This window comes from Tachysurus fulvidraco, chromosome 18, assembly GCF_022655615.1.
Source record: "Tachysurus fulvidraco isolate hzauxx_2018 chromosome 18, HZAU_PFXX_2.0, whole genome shotgun sequence".
NCBI classification, from domain to species: Eukaryota; Metazoa; Chordata; class Actinopteri; order Siluriformes; family Bagridae; genus Tachysurus; species Tachysurus fulvidraco.
In genome coordinates, this window is record NC_062535.1 from 47,501 (window position 1) to 75,025 (window position 27,525).

Consider the following 27,525-nt stretch of genomic DNA (forward strand, 5'->3'; position numbering starts at 1 on the left):
TCCAAAGGTACAATCTGAAGAGAAACTGACAGAGTTCAAAAAAGCAACAGCTGAAGATCCTGAAATGCAGAGACTGAAAGAATATGTCATGAAAGGATGGCCTGCAGAAAAAAGTTCAGCGCACAAAGACGTTCAGAAATATTGGACATTTAAAGAGGAACTCAGCTACACATCAGAGCTGATGTTCAAAGCTGCAAAACTCATAATTCCAAACAAAATGAGAAGTGAAATGCTGGACAGAATTCATGAGTCACATTTGGGCATGGTGAAATGCAAGGAAAGAGCAAGAGACATCATATATTGGCCAGACATGTCAGCTCAAATTGAGAAAATGGTATCTCAATGTCCCAAATGCAACACACATCGAAATAGTCACACAAATGAACCACTAATACCTCATGCATTGCCTAGCAGACCATGGGCAAAGGTTGGTACTGATTTGTTTCATCACAATGGTTCTGAGTATTTATTGTGTGTAGATTACTACTCCAAGTTTCCAGAGATTGTGAAACTGAATGACACTACAAGCAGAAGTGTCATCATTGCATTAAAATCAGTGTTTGCAAGACATGGCATACCTGATGTGATCATATCAGATAATGGCCCACAATATGCAAGTCAAGAATTCAAGTTTTTTGCAGAAAATTGGGAGTTCGAACACAAAACATCTAGTCCGGGATATGCTCAGTCAAACGGACAAGCAGAAAGGATGGTTCAGACAATCAAGAGAATGCTTACAAAGTCACAAAGTGAGCATGGAGATCCATATATTGTGTTGTTACAGTATCGCAATACTCCCCTAGATGGCATTGGTATGTCACCGGCACAATTACTAATGGGCAGAAGGTTGAAAAGTAAATTGCCAACTTCCACCATACTGTTGACTCCAAAGGGAAGTAAACAAATTCAAGAAAAACTCAGCAACAGAAAGTCAAAACAGAAACTTTATTATGACAAAAACGCAAAGCAATTGGCAGACATATCACCAGGAGACAAAGTGAGGATACAGCAAGGACAAATTTGGAATCCTGCAACAGTTCTGAAGAAACATGATTCTCCACGGTCATACATTCTTCGCACACCTGATGGAAGGATTTACAGAAGAAACAGAAGGCATCTGTTAAAGACAAAAGAACAAGAGTTTCCATCCAGAAGTGATCGAGATGACTGTGACAGTGAGTCGAGCACTAATGCAAACCTGGAAAGTGAAATGACTCCAGACTTACTGTACCTGTTGTGGTAGAGTAAACAGGTCAAGAAAAAGCTTGTGAGAACGAGCCGGTTATCATCACAAGATCTGGGAGAGAGATTAAAGTTCCTGCAAGATTCAGAGACTTTAAAATGCACTAACACAGTTGCTGAAGTAAATGCATCAGTGTAAATGTTTAGTTATATAGTTAAGGAACAATGTTTGTGTTGACTGATGCATTATTTAACCTGGTGAACTTTTTTTTTTTAAAGGGAGATGTAATGTATGCAAGTGCAATACGTAGTGACATAAGAGTGCAACGTCACTAAGCACGTGACATACATGTAGAAGAACCAGGAAGTAAAAAAAGCATGTGAGTTCTAGAGCCAGCGCGTGTCGTCTCATTTTAATGCTTAACTAACAAACAAACAACATTACAAAAACTATCTTTTTGCTTTTTTCTTTATGTTGTATGTTGTGTGATTTGAGTGAGCATAGAGTGGTGTGTAGCGAGTAGTGTGTGTGTGTGTGTGTGTGTGTGTGTGTGTGTGTGTGTGTGTGTGTGTGTGTGTGTGTGTGTGTGGTTTAAACTGTTACCGACTGTCACGTGCACCGTAGATGAGGCGCCTCAGCAGTAGCTAAGCTAATCGGCAGGAAGAGCATTGTTTCTGCTGCCCACATGAACAAGGCTGTGGTGATGTTTGTGGATGAGATTCACAATGTTGAGCTTGTGGTCACTAAAGGGGTTGTAATTAAAGACACGCTGGTCAAAGTTTTTCCCCTCAGTAGCCGCTCGAAAAAAAGAGTTGTTTTGTCTAAGCTAGCAGCCATACATAAAGAACATATTAAAATGCTACACACAAGGTAGCAGCTGTACATAAACACAACATAGTAAAAACATACACACATACAATCATGCAAAAATCACATGTCTCCTTTACCACATTTTTTATAATGGTCTTAAATGTATTTATTGATAAACACATTTCTAATTTAAGATCTTTTTGCAAGTTATTCCATGCCCATGGTGCATAGTATGAAAATGCAGTTTTCCCCAAATCTGCCCAAACCCTGGGTACATTAAAAATATGGTTGCCACCCGTCCTGTGAAACACGGAATCATCCCGTATTTACAGGCAAAATGACGAGTCTCGTATCAAATCAATACGGGACGCGATTTGTCCCGTATTTTACATTGGTTTAATTGGTTTGTTTTAGGGTTACGGGCCGTGAATCACGGCCAATCAGAGTCAGAGGAGGGCGGGACGCCGCCTCGCCGGTTCTTTTGACAGAGTCAGAGTGACAGAAAATCCGTATGAAACGATGGCATCTGATACACTGATATACATCCACTGATGTTATTATGTTCATGATGTTCATGGAAGATCTTTTGCAAGTTTGCTGGTTATAATTACTAAGTTATGGATCTGTTCATTTAATAATAAGTTAATAAAATATGGTTCACATCTCACAAGTTCCTCCAAAAGCTTATTTTTGTGTTCTCAGTCACAGTTTGTTGGTGTATATTTATTATTGTCATAGCTGTGTATTCAATATGACCACTAAGTTGTGATAGTGAGAGACTGAGTGCATCTGTTCACACTGATTTCAATAGCAGACGTCTTATTATAATGTCCACTGGGATCAATATTAATATTTTTATGAATACATGTTTTAAGTTATGATATACCACCACTGGCACGCCATCGGGACTGTGGTCATCGTGGCCCCGAGGGGTGTGGCCCCCGCTGTGGCAGGCGGCCCTTATTTTTCTGTATTGAAGGTGGCAACCCTAATTAAAAAGCAACCACTTGGAGGAGCTTTAGCTGATAACTAGCAGAATTGGGACAGAGGACGGTACAGAGGTAAGCTGGAAGTTTACCTAGCATGGCTTTATATATAAAAATATACCAATGCTGTTTTCTGTGGGTGGTCAGTGATGTCCAACTCACCAGGTCATAAAGAATACAATGGTGAATAAGGGACTTTACATTTGTAATAAAGCGTAGAGACGCATGATACACTGGATCAAGCTTCCACTGTGTCTTCCACTGTGCATGACTTCCTCTAATCTTGTCGTTGCACAAGCAGTACAATGGTCACGCTGTTAGTTACTTCCACACGCCTGCAGCCTACAATGTTCTTGTTTCTTCTACTTAGTGTGCAACATTTCAGTTCCCCTTTGTTATCTTTGCTGTTCCTAGTTTTGGGTGTGTGAGTGTATTGGTACAGAATGTTCAATGTTCATTTTTGTTATTCACAATATTTTCTATTACACCATGTACTTCGTTTTCTGAGGATTTTAAATTGAACAGAGCAGTTTGTAATGACTGAAATGCAGTCTGAAGCTCTTGCACAGTCTGTGTTATGGAAGGAGTATATGTGTAAATGACCGTGTCATCAGCATAAATGTGTGCTTTTGCTTGAACGTCCTTACCTAAATCATTTATAAAAATAGAGAATAGGTCTCTAGATATCCCAAGAAACTCAGATTTGTGGCCCTCTGCATAGACACACTGAGTTCGATCTACAAAATAGTTTCTAAACCATTTAACAGCATTAGGACTGAAACCCACATCCCTAAGTTTGTTCAGCTACAATTCATGATCTACGGAATCAAATCCCTGGGATAGATCTACAAATAAAGCAGCGCAATGTTGTTTTCTATCCAAGCCACAAATAAGAACATTTATTACCACCATAGCAGCAGTAACAGTACTGTGGCCAGTTCTAAAACCAGATGGAAAATTGTTTAAAATATTATCATCAATTAAGAACTGTTTAACCTGTAAATCTACCTGGGATTCAAAGATCTTAGCCAGGATTGAGAGTTTGTAGATCGGACAGTAATTGTTTAGCTCTGAGGGGTCCCCAGCTTTAAATAAGGGCAGAACATTAGCAGCTTTCCAGATTCGGGGTATTGAATTGGACATAAGACTCAAATTAAAAATGTGAGTAATGGCTCAGCAATAACATCTACCACCACCTTTAGGAGATAAGGATCCAGATTGTCAGGACCTGCAGATTTTTTATGGTCAATGCCTTTCAGAGCTTCACTAACTTGTGCAACAGAAATAGTTTTAAAATCCAACAAATCCAGATTTCTATCAGTTGCAGTGGTGACAGGTGCATTTACATTGGAACTCTGTAGGGTGTAAAGCAATAACCCGAGGTAGTGTGGTGTTGTCTGACTGTAACAGTGTTTTAAACTTAAGTTTTAAGCCCATGTACTGTGGTGAAGTAAACGGTTAGGCTTTAACGCAAAGAAACCCGACGTACTGTGGTTTTGTCCGACAGTACTGTGACTGTGTTAAACTAATGTTTTAAGTCCAAAAGTGCTGTTTTAGAAGACTGTTTTAAAATATAACAAAAACCCGACATACTGTGACTGTGTGTTACATTTTAAACTGTTTGAGAGTGTTTGAGAGTTGTGAGTGTTAGTGTTTGTGACTGTTTGTGACTGTTTGTGACTGTTTGTGAGTGTTACTGTAGTTGACCTCGAGGCCAGACGGAGTGTGTCTGTGTCCGAAGCAGTGAGACCTTTGAGTTTAAAAGCCCGACGTATTGTGGCTGTTTTGTTCATTTGCGTCCGAAGTACTGAAGCTGTGAATAAATAGACGGTTAACTAGATAGCTTATAGTCACAGGAACTGTGTAAAGTTTAAAGACTCAAATTTAAGGAAAGCTGTGAGTTTGTAAAAATGGAACAGCTGATTGTTAAGTACATCACTAAAGACGGTTCTCAGGGAATGTTTGATGGAATAGAGAACATGGTTGATAAACAGTATGAATATGAGGGCTATTTCTAAATGACCCTAAAATGCCCAAGAACAAAAAAGGACAGATTGCCAGATGCACTACAAGCAGTTCTTGCATCGTATAAAGTCACAAGAAATGCTTTAAATGCATTAAAGGCTGAAAACGAGCAACTGCAATCTAGACTAGATGATGGGATAATATCTAAAAGAGATTACCACATGAGTGAAATACTCTGGAAAGAAGAACAGATTAGGATGCAGAGGGAGATTGTAAACCTTAGAACTAACAACAGCATGTTTACTTCACCTGTGGAAACATTGTTCAAAGATTTACAGGAAGCAAAGTCTGCTTGTCAATTCCTGATAAAAACAGCACATCTGAAACTAGCAGCAGTAAGACATCTGTATGTGGCATGTGGAGTAATCAGGTTCCTGACATGTTAGACAGTGATGAGAACTCAGACAGTGATTCTCAGTCAGTCAGGAGTCAATACTCTGACTGTACAGTTAAGTTCCCCATGGCTCCAGTTCACTTGACTACAGTACGACTATGTGTGCTAATGAAGAAGCGGAGGAACCAGTGACCTCTACTGTGGTCAGAGGGTTTAATCCCAATGAGCTAGAAGCTGTGATTAAAAGTATTGGTAAATTTGATCCTGCCAAACAAGATCCATTAGACTTTCTAAAGGTTTTCGAGCTATATGCTGACATTTACAAATCCACAGCTGGTGATGTGTGTGTTGTTAACTGTGTGTTTGCCTGACACTTTGTCTGGAGCGTTAAATGAGAAAGTCAAAACTACAACTGCCAATTAGTTAGAGAGGAAACAAGCACTGCTTGAAGTCCTAGGTGTAATGCCAGGTGACTGGGGTAAAATATCTGATGTACACATGAGGACAGGGAGCACCCCAGGGCATTCTCACAGCGATTATTGGAGACATTTAAAACTTTCAGTGGCAATCCTGACATCACACAGAATGATGTCAGTTTTAAATCTGCTTTGATTAACAAATGTGACTCACTCACCCGTTCTGCTGTGTCGATGTTTGTAACCCATCTCTCTGATTATAACGACATCATTGCTAAAATCACACAGTTTTTCAACAACAATGCTAACTCAAAGAGTCCCATCCTGTTTACAGTAGGTGTTAAAAACCTCAGTAAGAATAGAGCCAGCAATGTTTCTTGTGAAAAAGAGACCTACACTACTGCAGGTAGAAAGGAAAGACTACCCCCTCGTAACCCTGTTAACCCCCTGGTGTGTTATTCATGTGGCAAATAGAGACATATTTCAAGGGAATGCAAATTTTCCCTTAAGAGATCAGGCCCCAAAACAGATTTACACCAGTTACAGGATACAGTAAACATACTGAGGAAGGAGCTCAAACATCTGTGTAACTCCTTGTCTGGTGTTTTTCACCAAACTACTCAACAAATTTGGCAAAGTCAGAAAAACAAAAAGCATTCTGGTCAGAATGTGCACCATCACAAATTTGACAGTAGTGATGACGTTGTGGTAAAGAATTCACGTCACAGAACTAAAAACCATCAACCTGGTAAGAGATCGTTCCACATAGATCCATTAATATCATAAAAAAGCTGATGGCAGTCATCAGGGCCGTGTAAATAAGTTTCTGTTGTATGTGTTTGTAATGTTTTTTTGTGTGTTGTGTTTAAAAAAAGGAGGGGGGGTATATAAATTCATTATGTTTTCAAGTGTTTTTCAGGTCAAAAAAGAAATAAAGATGTGGGGATGGACAAGGAAGGCAGCTCTCATGACAGCATTAAAGGTACAGCAGTGCCCAACACTGTCCCAAAGTGCTTATCTACAATGGATCCAGGTTCCGGTCTTGGTGAACCTTACAGCATGATCTCCAGACCCAGATGAACAGTGTAACAGGAATGTATAAGGTCTTCTTGACAACAGCGTTCCTGAGGTATCACAGTGATGTTGCAACCAGTTCATCACCTCCTCAGAGAACATCTACAAGTAAATAATCTCAAGGATTTGAAAGGATTTGAAAATTTGTTTGAAAGGATTCTAAGCAGGGACAATTTGGGAATATTACAGAAGAATGTATTAAAGAATGGACTTTAAGGACTTTTAGGTTTACCACACAGTTACCATCAGGAGAATGGCGAGGACTGGACATAGAACGCTGGGACAAAACTACATTGGTTTTACTTGCATGTTTGATGCCTTGGAAAAACAACCATTATGTGGGGCAGTTCACTCTACAGACAATGTCATTGAATCCAGCAGACAATTAGTCTTTGAGGAAGATGTACCAGAATTTGATTTTGAGTTACCAAAATATATAATAATGTATTATTATATAATATGTTAGTCATTATTAGGGATGCCACAATTCTCAATATAATATTGAACCGTTCGGTACGACATCCACGGTTCAATACGCGCTTGTGAATTGCGTTTTTTTTTCGGTTTTACTTTTAAATAATTTATTTAAAGTCTGAAAGTCATACAAGCGCTCATTTGAGAAGAGTGAAAACGCAGTGAATACATGGAAGTTGAGGAGGCCAAATATGTTACTCCCAGTTACCACAGATAACGCTCCGAATATTGTGACTGCAGTTAATGAAGCTGATGGGCTGGGGCCACAGATAAGTTGTTTTGTGCATGTTGTAAACCTAGCAGCCAAGAAAGCAGTGTCAATCAACACATTGTCCCGCCTCCTGGGGAGGGTTAGAAAAATAGTAACTTTTTTTCACAAAAGCACCAAAGCCCACCATGTTGTGACTGTGAAGCAGGAGATGTTAAACTTGCCCTGACACAAGTTAATTCATGATGTCACAACTCGGTGGAATACAGTACATGACATGTTGGAAAGATACACAGAACAGCAGCCTGCCATCTATTCTGCCTTTCTGGACAAAGATCTGAAGCTTTCTGTCAAGAACATAACCATGTTGAATGACAGTGAACAGAAACTGGCAGAAGAACTGTTTCAGGTCCTCACAACACTGAAAACAGTGACAACCCTGATGAGCAGTGAAACAACCCCCCACTATATCAATGATCCTTCCTCTGAAAGAGATGATTCTCAAATCCATGTCACCAGGAGACCAGGACACTGCAACAGTCAAAAAAGCCAAAGCAGCCATTACAAATGATCTGGCAAAGAGGTACACTGACCCTAATCTTCATGATTACCTCCAAATGGCCACAGCCCTTGACCCAAGGTTTAAATCGCTGCCTTACCTTGCTGAAGACTCTCGTGATAAGCTCTACAGGAATATCATCTGTGAAATTCTGGAGCATGAACAGCAGGTACTATTCGATTTTTTTTTTTGTTTAATCGTGTGTGATTGATTGTTTTATCCATTTAGATGTTTGTTATATATCTTGTGTCCTTTTCACTGATCAAAATAATTTCACATTTGTCATTTGTTGCACTGGAGATGGTTGTGGTTCTGAGCTGTGTGTGCTTATATGTGTAATAATTATACTAAAGCATCATTATCTTTGATGCAAAGGGTCTAGTTCAGAACCCTGTGCCCTCCACAGAGGAAGACAATCCATCCTCTCCCTCTCCCAAGAAGAAGACACCAATGTCAGAGGTATTTGGGGAGCTTTTCAAAACTGAGGAACAGCAGAGTAGGCCATTTGCCCAGATCATTGAGGAGGAAGTCACCACATACAAGTTAGCAGACAGTATTCATGTGGATGCTGATCCATTCATATGGTGGAAAACAAATGAATGCAAGTTCCCCCATGTAGCAAAAGCTGCACAACAACACCTCTGTGTCCCAGGAACCTCTGTTGCGAGTGAGAGAATTGTCTTCACTGCCGGGGACATTGTAAGTGCAAAACGCTCTCGCCTTGCTGCAGAGAATGTTGACAGGCTTATCTTTTTACAGAAGAACCTCAAAATACAGGAATAGATAGCTGACCTAAGTGAAATTGCACTTTACATTCTGAATGAAGGATACTGTACTGGAGTGCTGTTAAGTTTAATTAAGATGATTTATTTATGTTCACTAACTTCACATGTATGTATATTTTCAAAATTTAGTAATTTATGTTCCCCAGTTTGTACATGGGCTCCCAGCAGCTGTGAGATGTCAGTGTTCATTTTAAAATAAAAAATGTTTATATTATACAAAACACTAGGAACCAGTGGACTTTTTTTTTGCTTTTAAGTAAAATAAAGGAGTATTGCAATAAATCGTTTTTATTTGTTTCTTCTAAACCTCTCACTGTTCCTATTGCCTAAGTATAGAATAACAAAAAACACTTTTATGTGTTAAGCCATCAGAACCGAACCGAACCGAACCGAAAACCGTGGTTAAAAAAACCGAGGCATGTATTGAACCGTGGGCTAACTGTATTGTTGCATCCCTAGTCATTATGTCATAATGCAACGAAAGGATGACCATATTGTCAAAGCTCAACAAGGTCTTGTAGGAAAAGATAATGTTTTGACTAAACAAATGCATGGTGGTGATTTGGTTAATTCTGATCTGATTTGAAATGTAACTTTCAAAACTGCTGTTTGCGTATGCATCTTTCTCATTCTTTCTGAATGTCTCTGCTCCAAACCCAAGTAATATTTTACATAGAACCAAATTATAAGAAGAAAACCTGTGATAAGTTTGCCTTATGGAATGGAGCTAAAACCAGTGTGTGTGAGGTGAAGTTTCGATGACGGTTAAGATTCTCTGAGGGCCAAAGGGGAACGACCTAAGGCAGGGCTTCGCCGACACTGGGCACCGACCCAAAAATGGGAGGTGTGATCTGTAAAGGAAGTGATGTGATGCTTCAGGGCCAAAAGCATCAAATGGGGACTGTAAGAAATTACAGAAATTGCACCCAAATTCCACTCCAAGGTACACATCTAAAAAGAGCTCATTCCTAAGTATCATAGTATCATAAGGTAATACGTTTAGGATCTAAACATATAAACTTTATTCAATCATAAATATTGGAATGGTAGCAGGACATTAGGGATCACCACGAACAAAGGGTTTACGTGACTGCGATTACCATTTAAAGTGACCACTTGGTTGATAACAATTGTAACAATACCAAGACAAGGTGTACGTGACCATGATTAACATTTAAAGACATCAGCTAGACAACAAGGTGTAGCTCAGCCATCTGGGAGACATTCAGTTCTTACACTCAATACACATTCAAAGCGGAACTTCTTTTAAATTACCAAAAAAGAAAACTATATAAGGCTTGAGCAGGATTTGCTCTGGGTTCTTATTGACTCCGATGAACCCAAAGTACGTCATGTATTTTGTCACTGCTATGCTGGAATAAACTTCTTGTTCTTCATTAAGATCTTCAACATCATCGTCTTATTTTTACACTACGCATTTTTATTTCTAATGGCACAAAAGATTAGTCATGGAACCAACTGATGAACTGATTAGTAAAATACAGAGAAGCCGTACAGATTATTTTCTGGAGTAAACAGTACTGGATTCAGGCTTCAACACTTTCTGTGCCAATGTAAGAAGGAGGTCAAGGCCTGGTGGACATTAAGTGTCACATGCAAGCCTTCAGACTACAAGCAGCTCAGAGACTGCTGTACCTTAAAGAGCATAAAGGCTTGGACACAAAGAGCAGGTCTAATTTTGCAAAAAGCAGCCAACCTTGGACTAGACACTTATTTTTATTTAAAGGTGATGAGGTGAGTCTCTGATGAGTCTGTGTGGATTACACTATTTTATAAGTCAGTGCTACAAGCCTAGAGAATCATTTAAAAAGGTATCGTGAACAAACGAGGAAACTGGACTTCTGATGAACCCTTAATTTTTAACATCATAATTCAAACCAGACTGTGTTCTTTAGCTAGTGTGTGAGTTTGTTGTCTTTTAATGTAAGAGCTTCACAAAGCTGGGATGTCTCCTAGATAGAAATGGATGGAGATATGAAGAGGTCCTTAAAGTTAAGACAGACTCAAATTCAACACACTTCATTTAAAAATTTGAGGGACAAGATCTTCATGGTGTTATCAAGAAGCTACAGAAATGTCACTGTAAGAGGACTTCGACAGGACAAAGGAGACAAGCAGGACTTTCCAAAAATTACGATCACTCCAGCTGTCAGTGAGGACAGGAAAAAGACTTTCAGTTGACATAAAAGAAGGCACTTTAATACATCACAGTGAACGTTACACACTTGTGCCCACTAAGCCAGCAAAGAGCATGGAGGTGGCCAGACTTGTGTGGACAGGACTTTTTATGAGTGATAGATAAATTCCCCCCCCAAGAAAAAATTTTTATTAAATAAAACATATAAAATTATACAATGTAGTGCTGGAGGTTAGTAGTCCTATTTTTCTGAAATTTAATTTATGATAAATTCATTATTTTATAAAATGTCAGTGACCCGGGGCCCCCTGGCACCATCGCAGGGCCCCCAGTTTGAGAACCACTGGCCCTAGACTACATGTCCTGAGCAGGTGTTGTCAGTGACCCGGGGCCCCCTGCACCATCTCAGGGCCCCCAGTTTGAGAGCCACTGGCCCTAGACTACATGTCCTGAGCAGGTGTTGTCAGTGACCAGGCTGTAAAACTGCTGACTAAGTTACAGACACTGATGACAAACTCCTGCTGATGATCTGGGAAACGTCTCTAACAGCAGCCACAATGTCATTGTTTGTGTTAAACACGTTGTGAATGAGTTGTAACATTAAACAGGAGATCATGACTTAAACAGAACAGAATATCTTACAACTGCTTATTTAAGTTTTCCTGCTCCTCCTAAAGCAAAAGAAACAAACTTCAAATTTTTACATGAGATTTATCCTTCTAACAAATTCCTAAATCAAACATTTAATATAGAAATTGTCCCCTGTCCCTTCTGTGAGAGCCATTCTGAAGACACGGATCATATCTTTTCTTCATGCTATTTCTCCAAACTCTTCTGGATATCAATTCAGGGCTGGTTGATACATAAAAAGGTGGTTGCTGATAGTTTAGTTTTTTCTTTACATCATATCACGCCTGTTATTTCTACTATTTACTCTTGTAGACTGATTATTTTGCCTTTTTTGTTTGTAGACTTTTGTATTCTATATATATATATAAAAGAAGAAGTACTTATTGCACCACAAGGCCACACTGTCTGCGCATGCGCACTAAGCCTCTAAATGAAAGCGAAAGAATAGTTCGACAGCGGACTACAGGCTATAACACCACCGTAAGGTGAGGACTTCTACACGTTTAAATCCTTTATACATCGATATTTTCATACGAATATAAAATACGATAAGGAACAACGCGTCTGTTGAGTGTAAACGATGATGGAGCGATTCTTACCCAAACAATACAGCGCTAGCTAACGTGTCTCGTGGCTGTGTTTCGTATTGACAATTAGTGCACTAGGTAGGTCACTGGAACGCTGTATGTGCACCACAAATCAAGTGCGCTTAAATAGGGAGGATGGGGCAGTTTGAGCTTCGGCCCCAGGCGGCTAATTCCTTGTTATTTTTACACTACATCATATAAACGACATGAAATGTAACACCGTTGTAACTTAACACCGCTAATACACCACATATCTGGTATTATTCTGTATTTTTATATTTAGCTTTGTTTATTATTATTATTTCCTCTGTTCATGTCGAAAACTAGCTTTAGCATTAGCTCATCGTAGCTCTTCCTTGTTCGCTATATGTACAACTGTTATTAGTTAAACTGCGTAACGACATTAACTTTTATTCCCACACTTGGATTTAATAGATTTTAATAAGAAGGATTATAATAGGGGTATTTTAACATACAGCTATTTAAAACCACGGTTGTCGCTACATAATGTCGTGTATTATAGAGTTACAAAGGGGCGGAAAGTTTCGGTAAACTTACTGAAACTTTCAACGGGAACTTAATCTGGTACTTAATCTTAATTTATGGGAATTATTTGTAACTATATGGAAATGTATATAAACTATATGATATAGAAACATAAATAAACATGTTGTTTGGTCATAAGCAGACATGAATACAAGGCAGAGGCAGTTCTAGGCCTTCTTTAGGGTGTCTCCAGCCCCCTGTGTGTGATCTCAGTCACTCTAAAACTATAAGGAGCATTTTTACTTTCAGAAATAAACAATAAAAAGGACGTTAAAATGCAGGACGTGTCGTCGATGGGAAAGAAAATTATTTATCAGTTTGATCCAAGAGCGATTTTTTTACACGCGTGTGTTGTAGTGTTTTAAAAGTGCGTCATGAGCTGTCTGTTTTATTAAAATGGAGACGCACGGGAACGCGCAGCGTGCACGCGCAGTCAGAGCTGGAGGCGTTTATTTATAACGTTAATCGGCGGAAAGCCGCAAAGACGTCAACCAAAAGCAGTGAAATGTCACTATTCTTATTACCAGAGTTGTAGCACAAACTAAATATTAATGCAAACAATCCATTTAATACTAAATAAAAATAACATTTATTGATTTGGTCTTTGTCTTGTGAATATTAGTTTATTAATGACGTCATTCATTAGACACACTGTTTATAGAGAATACACACATACATGAACTGATCTGATTCAAGACTGACATCATTACATCATGCATAACATTTTGGTGTCCACTTTTACCATTTTAAATAATACCATAACTTAACATAAACTTAATAACATAAACTTAATAATTGTAATAAACATTATTTCCCTATGATTGCTGTAAAATGAAAGCATCCCCCACCCTTTGCCCTTCTAAAAAAAGTCCAAATTAAAATGTAAAATAAAATAATAATAATAATAATAATAATAGTAATAATAATAAGAAGAAGAAGTTTATTTATATAGCACCTTTCAACAATCTCAATGACTCTTTACATGATGTGATATACAATCAAACAGAATTAAGGAGGTTTAGTAAACATCACACATACGGCTAAGTACAGTGACCCATACTCAGAATTTGTTCTCTACATTTAACCCATCCAAAGTGCACACACACAGCAGTGAACACACACACACACACACACACACACACACACACACACAGTGAGCACACACCCAGAGCAGTGGGCAGCCATTAATGCTGCGGCGCCCGGGGAGCAGTTGAGGGGTTTCGTGCCTTGCTCAAGGGCACCTCAGTCGTGGCCGGCCCGAGACTCGAACCCACAACCTTTGGGTTACGAATAAGACTCTCTAACCATTAGGCCACGACTGCCCCCCCGTATGTCACTTCACTTCACTTCACTTCACTTCACTTCACTTCACTTCACTTCACAACATACACATACACCATAGAAAAGGAAACACATGAAAACATCCCATGGAGATGTAGGAGAGCTTTAAATGTAGTGAGGAGAACTTTATATTGAATACAGAAACTAATTGTGAGCCAATGTAAACTGTATAAGATGGGGGTGATGTGGGGGGATTTCTGTGTGTGTGTTAACACTCTTACTGCTGAATTCTGGATCTATTGGAGTTTCTTTAAAGAAGTTGATAGTAAACCATAAAAAAGTGCATTACAGTAATCTAGACAGGAGGTAATGAAAGCATGGACAAGGGTCTCGGCATCACTGATATTTAAACTTGGGTGTAATCGGGCAATATTTTGTAGATGAAAGAAGGCAGATTTGGTGAGAGATGAGATGTGAGAGGAGAAAGACAGAAGAATCAAACACTATGCCCAGGTTTTTGATAGTGGTTGGGGGTTTTACACGACAGCCAGTGATATTAATTTTATCAATATTAAGAGATGAAGTACATTTAGGAGGGCCGACTAAGAGCAGATCTGTTTTATCTGTCTTTAGTTTGAGGAAGTTCTTGGTCATTAATATGTTTATTTTATTGATACAAGGAGTTATAACATCTATGGGAAAGGGATCAGTGTGGTTAAAGCTCATGATAGACACGTGATAAAGACACACGTGATTGCTTAGAAAAAAAAAGTTGCAGTTAGTTAGAAAAAAAAAACACTGAGAGAAAAAGCCGTGTTGTTGTCATGTTAAAACCTTGTTAGAACTTATATAACATTTCCAGTTCGAAACAGTAATTTAAAGCTATATATTCCCAGCGTGCTGAGTTATTAATGTTGTTTAGTGAATTGATAGTTTCTGAGATGTTGTTATGTAGATCGCTGTTTGTAATTAGCGGCTAATGTTATACGCATATGTTTGTGTAGACATTTACTGTTTTTATATTGCTTGTCAATATTCATGCAATATACATGTTGTTGCATTTAGTTGCTAAACAATGTTCAGTATGTGTTTGTGATGCAGAGACAAATGTGTGATAATGTTTAACACAAATAACTAATTTCCTGCAAATATGTGATCTCAGCATCATAGAGATTATTATATCTTGATTTATTAGCATAATTTAATGCTTACAATCTAAAGCTGTTAAAATGTAATTCTGAATTGTTTGCTTTTTACAGATTGACCACACAGACACACACACACTCACACACACACACACACACACACACACACACACACACACACACACACACACACACACACACACACACACATACTGCACGAGAGGAATAAAATACAAAAATCAATATCCAGGTTAATGTTATCATTTCATGTGTAACTGTAAGTTAAATAAAGTGTGTATATAAATGACTAAAGGACTGTGTATAATGTTGTACAGTAAACCCCAGAGAAAGAGATCAGAATCACCAACACACAGCTGTATCTCCATGAAGAGTGATGTGTCTATGGAGCCTCCTCTGAGGTTTAAAGATGGAGACTCATCACTTCTACACAGGTAACGTCTCCTCACTGTTAATGTCACTGCTAAAGTCACACTTAAAGGGAAATATACTGTAAGTAAAATAGAGTTTATATAAATGACTAAAGGACTGTGTATAATGTTGTACAGTAAACACAAGAGAAAGAGATCAGAATCACCAACACACAGCTGTATCTCCATGAAGAGTGATGTGTCTATGGTGATTCCTTCTAACTTTAAAGATGGAGACTCATCACTTCTACACAGGTAACGTCTCCTCACTGTTAATGTCACACTTAAAGGTGCGGTCTCTGATTTTTGAAAGCCAATGTCGACATATAAAATCACCAAAACAAACACGCCCATAACCCAAAAGGGTCCCACCCCTGTATCGATAGCTCCGCCCACACATACATACGTAACCCCGGCGACTAACAGAAAGAAACGTGTCTTTATCATAGCTGAAGGAAGAACAATACGATTGTAGATAAACAAACAAGCAAAAATGCCACACAAGCATAATGATGTAAAGGACAAAGGCATATATTAGTTCTGTGTAACAAAGCAAAACCAACGTTACTCACCTATCGAGAAGGAAAAAAGCGCCTCGGCGTCTTAAGTAAAGTCGGCCACATATTCACAGGTCGGAGTTTCCCGAGTCAGTAACTCCTGAGCTAAACGCTGTCACTTCTCTCCAGCGCTGGAAAGCTGATCCTATATTAACACGTCCTACTTCTTGTCCTTATCGTAAGTCTTTCTTCTCTTTCTTTCTTTGTTTTTATCCTCCATGTCGATGTTAAAACCGCTTTCTGCTGATGTCACACATGCGCACTGAACACTCTCTCCGCCCATATAGACAAGCCCCGCCCCTTTCTGCTCATTGGCTACACGTGTGTTTTGTTTTTTGTTTATTATTCGGCCCGACTCAGTTTTCTGAAGCATTTCTCAAAAATCTGAGACCCTGCCTTTAAAGGTTAATATACTGTAAGTAAAATAAAGTGTGTATATAAATGACTAAAGGACTGTGTATAATGTTGTACAGTAAACCCAAGAGAAAGAGATCAGAATCACCAACACACAGCTGTATCTCCATGAAGAGTGATCAGTCTATGGTGATTCCTTCTAACTTTAAAGCTGGAGCCTCATCACTTCTACACAGGTAACGTCTCCTCACTGTTAATGTCACTGCTAAAGTCACACTTAAAGGGAAGTTTAACTACATAAACAGGACAAAATAAATACTGAAACACAGTAATGGAGCCACTGTTGTGTGTCCAAATACTTTTTGTATTATTTAATCTTTTATTTGGAAATGTGTTTGGGGAAAAGTGTGTTTGTGGTGTGTTTAAAGGAGCGGTGCACGATGTTTTAAAGCCAATGTTGACATTTGAAGTCACCAAAACAAACACGCCCCTAACCCAAATGGGTGTCACCCCTGTTTTGGTAGCTCCGCCCCACACATACATACGTAACCCAGGCAACTATTATGGGGGAACCTGCTGGGGCAGCTGGCCGAGGGGGTATTTTTATCAGTAAATGAACACAATGAGTAATACTGTGGTAATACAGATGTGTTTGTGTAGTACTGTGTGTTGTAGCGTGAGGTTTAGCTCTGTTTAACATGGAACATGTTCAGTTCTCTCCAGCGCTGGAAATCTGATCCTATATTAACACGTCCTGCTTCTAGTCTTATTGTAAGCCTTTCTTCACTTTCCTCTCTCCGCCCATATTGACAAGACACGCCTCTTTATGCTAATGTCACACATGCGCACTGAACACTCTCTCCGCCCATATTGACAAGACACGCCTCTTTATGCTAATGTCACACATGCGCACTGAACACTCTCTCCGCCCATATTGACAAGACACGCCTCTTTATGCTAATGTCACACATGCGCACTGAACACTCTCTCCGCCCATATTGACAAGACACGCCTCTTTATGCTAATGTCACACATGCGCACTGAACACTCTCTCCGCCCATATTGACAAGACACGCCTCTTTATGCTAATGTCACACATGCGCACTGAACACTCTCTCCGCCCATATTGACAAGACACGCCTCTTTATGCTAATGTCACACATGCGCACTGAACACTCTCTCCGCCCATATTGACAAGACACGCCTCTTTATGCTAATGTCACACATGCGCACTGAACACTCTCTCCGCCCATATTGACAAGACACGCCTCTTTCTGCTACACGTTTCTGGTACACGTTTGTTTTGTTTTGTCTTTATTCCCAGTGACAGCACAATCTCCTATTAAACAACCCTGCCATATTAACAGCATTACCATAAATGACCTTTATTTTGTTCCACTGAAATGATTAAAATAACATTATGCCTTACCTTATAACTACAGACCTACTTTTCTACTTTCTGCAGTAAAACTCCAGCAGGCTACTTCACCTACTCTCACCTTGATATCTCTGTGATGGAGCTCTCTGGCTAATAGTTTTCAAACAGAAACGAGCAAAGCAACTGATCTCAATTAGATGATCATATTTCATAAGGAATTATTTCATTTAAAAAGTTTAATCAGTAGCATAATCTGTAATCCAGTCTAGCTCTCTTAGACAGGAGAGGAAGGCTTGTGTTGCTTACCGGGCTCCCTATCATAAGGAAAGGTGTCCGGTCAGCAAGCCAAGGCCAGCCCCATCAGTCTAGACAGGACCTAAGAGGTCGTCTATGGCAGGAGTTACAAAAAGAAAACCCTACATTCAGGGCTGGGATTCCGGGGAGCCTTGACTCTGGGGTTCGCCTGGCCTACGTTACCTTCCAAGTGTTTCTCAATGGGGTCTAGATACTATAGAGAAAGGGTACAGAATCCAGTTTGCAGGTCCTTTGTGCACAGGGGCAGTGTGCTACTGGAATGGGTTTGGACTCTTAGTTTCTGTGCTACAGTGTGTTTAGTGTGTAAATATAAAATGAACTTAAATAAAGGCTCCACTCGTGAAAAAAGCTGCCACAGTCACCATTGAGCATAAAAAAGTCATTCTGTTTATTGTGTGTAAAAATCCACATTCAGTTATCAAGTGAGTTAAAAACTGTAAAGATTGTAAATAAATAATTAAAGACGTGTCCATAATGTTGTACAGTAAACTCCAGGGAAAGAGATCAGAATCACCAACACACAGTTGTAGCTCCATGAAGAGTCATGAGCCTATGGATCATCATCTGGAGGTTAAAGCTGTAGACTCCTCACTTCTACACAGGTAACGTCTCTTAACTTTTAATGTCAATGCTAAAGTTACACTTAAAGGGTAATTTAACGAGATAAACAGGGGGACAAACTAAATACTACAACACTAGAACTCTGACTGTAATAAAGCCACTATTATGTGTTTAAATATCGCTCAGTCTGTTTATTGGGAAATGTTGTGATTGGAATGTTTGCTTGTGGTTTCTTTCTTCAAATGACGTTGTTTTGTAATGCAGTGAAATTCATACGATGGCATTCAAATATGGCTTAAGTGTCCAAATAATAGTCTGTATACTACAGAGTGATTAGATTACTGAAAACAGATGATGAAGTCTAATAAATGAACCCCGTGTCTTCCTGCTTCTCCATATCACAGGTACGACCCAGAATCTGCTGGTGGAAATGAATTCCAGAAAAAGTTCAAATCAAATCTGATGAAGAAGTTTCAGTGTTTGAATGGAGTGATAATAAACCTGGGAACCCAAACACTCCTGAATGAGATCTACACAGAGCTCTACATCACAGAGGGAGACAGTGGACAAGTCAATAATGAACATGAGGTGAGACAGATGGAGGCAGCATCCAGGAGAAGAACAACAGAGGAAACACCAATCAAATGCAATGACATCTTTAAGCCTTTATCTGAACAAGACAAACCCATCAGAACTGTGCTGACAAATACATCATCTAAACAAGACAAACCCATCAGAACTGTGCTGACAAATACATCATCTGAACAAGACAAACCCATCAGAACTGTGCTGACAAATACATCATCTAAACAAGACAAACCCATCAGAACTGTGCTGACAAAGGGAGTCGCTGGCATCGGAAAAACCGTCTCTGTGCAGAAGTTCATTGTGGACTGGGCTGAAGGGAAAGTAAATCAGGACGTCCACCTCATATTTCCACTTCCTTTCAGAGAGCTGAACTTGATGAAGGACCAGAAACTGAGCTTGATGGAGCTCCTTCATGTGTTTTTTAAGGAAACAAAAGAAACAGAAATGTCCAGTTTGGAAAAGGTTCTGTTCATTTTTGACGGATTGGACGAGTGTCGTTTTCCTCTAGATTTCCAGAACACAGTGAGAGTGTGTGATGTAACTGAATCAGCATCAGTGCCTGTGCTGCTGATAAACCTGATCAAAGGGAATCTGCTTCCCTCTGCTCTCATCTGGATCACCTCCAGACCTGCAGCAGCTGATCAAATCCCCTCTGAGTGTGTGGATCGAGTCACAGAGGTACGAGGGTTCAATGACCCACAGAAGGAGGAGTACTTCAGGAAGAGGATCAGTGATCAGAGCCTGGCCAATAACATCATCACACACCTGAAGTCATTAAGAAGCCTCTACATCATGTGTCACATCCCAGTCTTCTGCTGGATTACAGCCACTGTTCTAGAGAGAATGTTGGGTGAAGCAGAGAGTGGAGAGATCCCCAAGACTCTGACTCAAATGTACACACACTTCCTCATCATTCAGACAAACATCATCAGAGAAAAATACTCAAAGAAGCAGGAGAGTGATGAAGAAATGCTTCTTAAACTGGGACAACTGGCTTTTCAGCAGCTGGAGAAAGGGAACCTGATCTTCTATGATGAAGACCTGAGAGAGTGTGGTATTGATGTGACAGAAGCAGCAGTGTACTCAGGTGTGTGTACTCAGATCTTCAGAGAGGAGTTTGGGCTTCACCACAGTAAAGTGTACTGCTTTGTTCATCTGAGCATTCAGGAGCATCTCGCAGCTCTGTATGTGCACCTGACCTTCATGAAGGAGAAGAGAAATGTTCTGATACAGAATCAAGATGATAAACATTGGATGAAAGAAAATACAATCTCAGATGTACACATCAGTGCTGTAGATCAGACTTTAGAAAGTCAGACTGGACATCTGGATCTTTTCCTTCGCTTTCTTCTGGGTCTCTCACTGGAGTCCAATCAGAAACTCTTACATGTTTTAGTAACACAGACAGGAAGTAACCCTCAGAGCACACAGGAAACAGTTCAGTACATTAAGGAGCAGATCAGTGAAGATCTTCCTACAGAGAAATCCATCACTCTGTTCCACTGTCTGAATGAACTGGGTGATGATTCTCTAGTGGAGGAAATCCAACACTTCCTGAAATCTGGAAAACAAAGTGAACTTTCTTCTTCCCAGCTTTCTGCTCTGGTGTTTGTGTTACTGACATCAGCACAGGAGCTGGATGAGTTTGACCAGAGTAAATATTTCAGTACAGATAAGATAACAGAAAAAGTTGTTCTGAAGATGATGCCTGTGATTACAGCATCCAGTAAAGCAATGTAAGTAAATGTGAATATAACTGTTCTACTGTTACAGTGTTAGAGAGAAACTGAACACACTCTAATATGGACTTTGGGATGTTCTGACCTGAAGGTGATACAGAGTGGAGTTCATGTAAATAGATAAATTAGGGAATAAAAACTGCATTAATAAATGAATGATACTGAAGTGCAGCTATTAAACATGTAGAAGCAGGTGATTACATTTGAGGGAGTTTTGTAGTTTTGTAGTTATGACTTATCTTAATATCTTACAATAATGATGAAGTTAATGCAGGTTTTATGTTGGATGTTTGATGTATATTAAACACACCTGTGTACCAGACATAAAGAACCATGTTTACTGCAGTAATGACAAATTCTAATCCCCAAAAAGTTTTTATTCATTATTAACTTTTATTTGTGAGGTGGAAATGGTCTTTTATAGGAAACTGACTTTAAAAAGTTTTATACTCGTTAGAGGAAACATTTTTAATAATAATAATAATAATAATAATAATAATTAGAGAGAATTTGACTCTAGAGGCAGGAGGAAGCATCAATATAAAGAAGAGACTGTTGGACTTGGACAGAGTAGATTTTGAACCTATAAGGGGAACTTTTGAGAATTTTGAGAAAGTTGGAGGAAAACTAAAGGTTTATTTCATTTAAACAATAGTTGAGACACGAGTGTGGAAGAGCAGAGTCACGTTTTATGGACATATAAAATACACTGCACTAAATTATAAACACAACACTTTTGTGACGAGTCAGTACCTGGTGTAACCACTATTTGCCTCACGCAGTGCAACACATCTCCTTCACATAGAGTAGATCAGGTTGTTGATTGTGACCTGTGGACTGTTGGTCCACTCGTCTTCATTGTCTGTGTGAAGTTGCTGTGCATCATCATGGTGTAACATGAGGTGATGGTCATGGATGAAGGGCACAACAATGAGCCTCAGGATCTCATCACAGTGTCTCTGTGCATTCAAAATGCCATCAAAATATGCCCCTGTGTTCGTTGTCCATAACATACGCCTGCCCATACCATAACCCCACCTCCACCATGGGCCACTCCATCCACATCGTTGTCATAGCAAACCGCTCAAATTCTCTGAGACGGCTTATGGTAGAGAAATGATCATTCATATCAGGGGCAACAGCTCTGGTGGACAATCCTGCAGTCAGCATGTCAATTGCAGGTTCCCTCAAAACCTGCAACATCTGTGGCCTTGTGTTGTGTGATAAAACCTGCACATGTGACCTTTTATTGTGACCAGCCTAAGTCACACCTGTGTAATAATCATGCTGTCTAATCAGGATAGTGATATGACACCTGTGAGGTGGATGGATTTTCTCAGCAGATGAGACGTGCTCACTAACACAGATTTAGACAGATTTGTAAACTATATCTGAGACAAATTGGCCTTTTGTGTCCATAGAAAAAGTCTTAGATCTGCTTATGAACAATGGGACAAAAACAAAAGTGTTGTGTTTATAATTGTGTTCAGTGTATATACCAAGTTTACAGATTTACTAGTAATAATATGTTAAAAGTGTTGTTTTAAAGTCAATTTGTTCCTATAATAATTAGTCCAGTATCGATTGTTTGTTAAGGTCACATCACTTCAGGAATTTCTGGCCATAATGTGAGATCTTTGTCTTTTTCAATACAAGACAATCCCATATTATACAGGACAGGGACAACCCTACTCTAGATACTAGTTAGTTAGCTGTAGTTAAACACTAACTTTACCCATTTTAATGTCCTCAACATGTAGATGTGGACTGCAGTGTCACTTTAACCATATTGTCTAACTGGTGTTTGTACTTTCAGTATTTATAACAATGAGAAGGTTCAGTGAAAGCTTTGAGGACGAGTTTGATCATTTGTGTGAGTTCATTATGTTTTATTTTATTCCCTTTAGTATCAGCTGTGATTCACTTGGAGTAAAAAGTTGGTCACCTCTGGTCTCAGCGCTCAGATCAGAAACCTCCAAACTGAGAGAACTTCATCTGACTGTGAAAACACTGGATCTGTCTGGGAATAAACTAGGAGACTCAGAAGTGAAGATTCTCTGTGCTGGACTGGAGAATCCTCACTGTAAAGTGGAGACACTGAAGTAAGATCATCTCTCTGAGCGTCACAATAACTCACTAAAAGCAGCAGTTATATACAGTGTTGTTTTTCACCTGAAATGTTCTGTAACACTACAACATTCAGAACAAATACATTAGTCATTAAGTGTTAATGAGTTTTCTACACAATCACTTAGGAATGAAACAAACAAACAAACAAACAAACAAATAAATAAATAAATAAGAGAACATTTATAAGTCATTATTTTTAACACCAGCAAAACTTTTGCAGCTCAAATAAACTTAATATCAATAATTGTAAATAATATAATAAACTAATATGACTGGTGCAGCCCCAGGGTCCTGGTCCCACCCATGTGGAGTCCTGGCCCACCTACATAAACTCTGTTATAATGTTAGAGTTATTAATAAAGCCCAGTTGTCACTCACTAGGAGCTGCTGCTTTAAGAAGCTTCATTGAGTGACGTTGCTCAGTAACATTTCTGTGTGGTGTTTAGTCGTGTAACAGACTAGTTTAATAAAGACTTTATCTGAAAAGAAATCTCAGCTAAAACTATTTGTGTGATTTATCAGTTATTTTAAAACAATAATTTATCTAATATCATTAGTTAGATTTTCCTTCATGATTTAACATCATAGCCTGAAATGTTTAAATAAATATATCCTGTGTTTGAACTGATAGACTTTAAATAGTCGTGTGTGTGTGTGTGTGTGTGTGTGTGTGTGTGTGTGTGTGTGTGTGCGCGTGTGTGTGTGCGCGTGTGTGTGTGTGCGTGTGCTACATAAACAACTGATAAATGAACAGATCTCTTTCAGCTCATTGTCCTCTTTTTACACTCATGTAAGTTCTTTTGAGTGACAGCTGATGTTGAGTTTCTTCTCAACCCTGTGCCCACCCTGTTTTACCCAGGACCACCTACTGTTCACTATCTGACAGGAATGTTGTGTTCAGTGTTCATTATACTTTATATAATAAAATCTGTAGATGAAGAGTGTGTTATTGTGTCTCTATACAGGTTGTATAGGTGTGATGTCTCAGATGAAGGCTGTGCTGCTCTGACTTCAGCTCTGAGATCAAACCCCTCACACCTGAGAGAACTGGATCTGACCTGTAATAAACTAGGAGACTCAGGAGTGAAGAATCTCTCTGCTGTACTGGAGAATCCTCACTGTAAACTGGAGAAACTGTGGTAAGATCATCTCTCTGAGCATCACATGACCTTCTCCTCAGTAAGACACATTCTCTAATAGTGAGACTGAAGCAGAAGTTTTAGGTTCATCATCAATGTCCTGAGGAGGAAGATTGTTTCTTTTCACTGCACACTGATGATTTCTCACAGACTCTGATGTAACTGCAATGTGTCTGAAATTACTGTGAAATTTACTAAAACATTGGAACTAATGACACAAACTGGAGCTGGGACACAAACTAAATGTACTGTGTGAGCTGCAGGGTTTAAAAGCAGCACTGACATGGAAATGATGGAAATAAATAGAACTTGGAGACTAAACTTACACAAGAGTCTCTGGTCAGCTCACACTATCAGAATATAGAATTGATGGATTTACCCTCCATCAGGGGGCAGAAGGGCTGCATGATGAAGGTTAAAATGATCATCAAGAGGCAGTTATCTGTCAGCTATCAGCTTTTTTATTTCACTTATAAACAGAAGAGAAATAAAGAAGTTCTGTGTATTATAATATAAGAAGATGTAAAATTGTGTTCAGTGTACAAGTGGGTCTGTTTTACACTCTAACTGTTATAATAAAATTAAATTGTAATAAGACTCCACTGTAGAAAACAGAATGATTCAGAGCTGAATGAACTAAACCTACACTATACATGTCAGTATTTGTACTATACATTTGTGTTGTCAAGGTTTTAGTTAGAAACACAAGTCTATCAACATGATCCAGCTTTAGTGAGGACCACAAGAGAGGAACAATATTCCCCCAGTACTAAAAGCCCTCTCTGAAGGGGAACCTACACCTGACCTAAATGATATTAAAAACTGGACACTGCTGAGTTTGTTATTCAGAGATTATAAATTACTCCCCAAGGTTTTGGCCAACAGACTGAGTGAAGTGTTAGAACAAGTCGTCCATCGTGATCAGACAGATTGTGTCCCAGGAAGATGAATGTTTATAATATTTCTGTTATCTGGGATCTTTTAGATATCAGTAAGAGTCTTAACCAGATTTTGGTCTAGTGTCAGTAGACCTAGAAAAGACTTTTGACCGAGTCGAACACAACTATTTATGAATGTGTTCACAGCATTTAGTTTTAGTCCTGATTTTGTTTCCATGATAAAGGTTTTGTACAGTGATGTTGAAAGTCTACTGAAAGTTAATGGTGACTTATGTGGTTCCTTATAAAGTTTATAGAGGTGTTATAAAGGTTGTGTCTTGTCTGGTGTGTTGTATACTTTAGTAATAGAAAGACTTTTAAACAAGTTAAGAACAGATTTGTACTGATTATATATTCTGAAGTTCACAAACCTGTTTATCAGCTGATGATGATGATGATGATGATGTTTTAATTAAATCAGAGGTAAGTTTGATGTTGGAAATATTAAAACAATTTAAAAACATCTCTGTTACAAAAGTAAAGTGATATAAATGTAAACCCATGGATGTCCATATTGTTTACAGAGTTAAAGTGTTTCATGCCTTTCTGCAGTGTAATAGATGAACATTTATTGTGTTCTAGTCTATTTGATGTGAGGAAACTTTCTCACTAGAAATCTTTATTTGTGGTTTCTGTCAATTATTTATTTAATATATCTGACAATATTTTAGTTATTGTAATAAAGGGTTTTAAATATGTGTTGATGAAGAGTGTGTTATTGTGTCTCTATACAGGTTGTTTAGGTGTGGTGTCTCAGATGAAGGCTGTGCTGCTCTGACTTCAGCTCTGAGATCAAACCCCTCACACCTGAGACACCTGGATCTGTCCTGTAATAAACTAGGAGACTCAGGAGTGAAGAGTCTCTCTGCTGTACTGGAGAATCCTCACTGTAAACTGGAGACACTGAGGTAAGATCATCTATTAAAACATTAATAATAAATCATGGTCTAATCTTCATCCAGGTCGTAATAATAGATAAACACATTGTGTATAAATAAAACACAGTCACAGTTGTTCTTGTCAATACTGAATAAACCATTTACACTTTCACTGTCTGGGGTTAAAAAATACACCAATGAACTAACAACTTCTCCAAACACTAATTAGAGTCTGACCCTGTTTTAGGTCTGATTACTGACAGTCTGATCTTCTCAAGAAAGATCTGTTCATGTGAACTCGGATTAAAACACAGATTTTGTTGAGATGTGAAACAGAGAAAAGTTACAGAAAACATTGACATTAATATTTTAGTTCTCACGTACACAACCATACACAGTACGACACGCAGAGCCGGATTAACGCAAAGGCAAACTAGGCACGTGCCTAGGGCCCGATTGGCGGGATGGGGCCCAGACAGAGGGACAAATATATATATAAATATATATAAAAATTATAATAAAAATAAAATAAAATGTACAAATGTCCTATCTATAATTTATTTATTAATTAAATAAAAATAGTGACGATGTTTATTTAAACCATAGACTGTATTTATATAGAGGCGCCAGCCGGTTAAGTCCGAGGAGACGTCAGCGGCGGTCAGACGTCAGAGCGGGACAACAAATATAGCAGACAGGTGTGTTTTGAGTAGTATAGGCTGACTTTGAAAATGCGTTCAGGTGCGGCAAAACGTAAAAAGAAAAAAAAATGAAGAAGAACAAAAGAAGAGACAGCGGGGGGCTTTGCAAAAGTTTCTGTCGGGCAGCCGTCTGACAGCTGTGAACGCGGCGGGAGATGCGGCGGGAAATGCGGAAGTATTCCATCCATATACAAGTCTTTAATAGTCTGAATACCTTTAGTTTTCCATAGTTTAAATCCTCCATCCTTATATTTATTATTATTTATTGTTAGACAGTTTCTAAATGGTCTTGATGAATGTGAAGGGGTCATGTTTGCCTTCTTGTTCTTAATTACAACATTTATAAATGTTGTAAGCTATTGTATTTTGCAGAAAATCTTAATTAAATGTGTTGATTAAATGTAAACAGAGCAAATAAACTTATTTGCGCTGTTTACATAGTTTACTGACACCTTTTGGTTATTTGCTGATACTACTGCCTTAACAATGACACTCCCAATGGATGAGGATGATTTAATAGCATTTAAGCATTTTAGCATTGAAGTGATTTATTCATGTAGACGACTAGTTAGTTAGTTTTCTTACAAAAATACTAGTTGTGGATTTAAGGTTGTTTAG

General features: G+C 38.8%; 3 protein-coding genes across 43 annotated transcripts in view; 2 read left to right on the forward strand and 1 right to left on the reverse strand.

Annotated features, from left to right (window-relative positions):
- The window catches only part of LOC125138460 (NLR family CARD domain-containing protein 3-like), a 358,584-nt gene that overhangs the window by 20,247 nt on the left and 310,812 nt on the right, over positions 1-27,525 (reverse strand). The window lies entirely within an intron of this gene.
- LOC125139346 (E3 SUMO-protein ligase ZBED1-like) lies at positions 2,886-9,086 on the forward strand. Its single transcript, XM_047802894.1, has 3 exons — positions 2,886-3,054; positions 6,664-8,238; positions 8,445-9,086. Exons 2-3 carry the CDS (start codon positions 7,984-7,986, stop codon positions 8,850-8,852), a joined length of 663 nt encoding a protein of 220 aa, XP_047658850.1. The 5' UTR covers positions 2,886-3,054; positions 6,664-7,983; the 3' UTR covers positions 8,853-9,086.
- Positions 12,013-26,240, forward strand: LOC125138418 (NACHT, LRR and PYD domains-containing protein 12-like). Of its 9 annotated transcripts, XM_047802772.1 has the most exons (9): positions 12,017-12,127; positions 15,537-15,653; positions 15,768-15,884; positions 16,660-16,776; positions 18,719-18,835; positions 19,199-19,500; positions 19,591-21,118; positions 23,029-23,223; positions 26,063-26,240. In XM_047802772.1, exons 1-9 carry the CDS (start codon positions 12,054-12,056, stop codon positions 26,238-26,240), a joined length of 2,745 nt encoding a protein of 914 aa, XP_047658728.1. In that variant the 5' UTR covers positions 12,017-12,053. The 9 variants fall into 9 exon arrangements, with proteins under 9 accessions (XP_047658727.1, XP_047658728.1, XP_047658731.1 ...); XM_047802771.1 differs by lacking the exon at positions 26,063-26,240 and adding an exon at positions 24,217-25,964 and having other exon boundaries at positions 12,013-12,127; positions 19,199-21,118; XM_047802775.1 differs by lacking the exons at positions 16,660-16,776; positions 26,063-26,240 and adding an exon at positions 24,217-25,964 and having other exon boundaries at positions 19,199-21,118.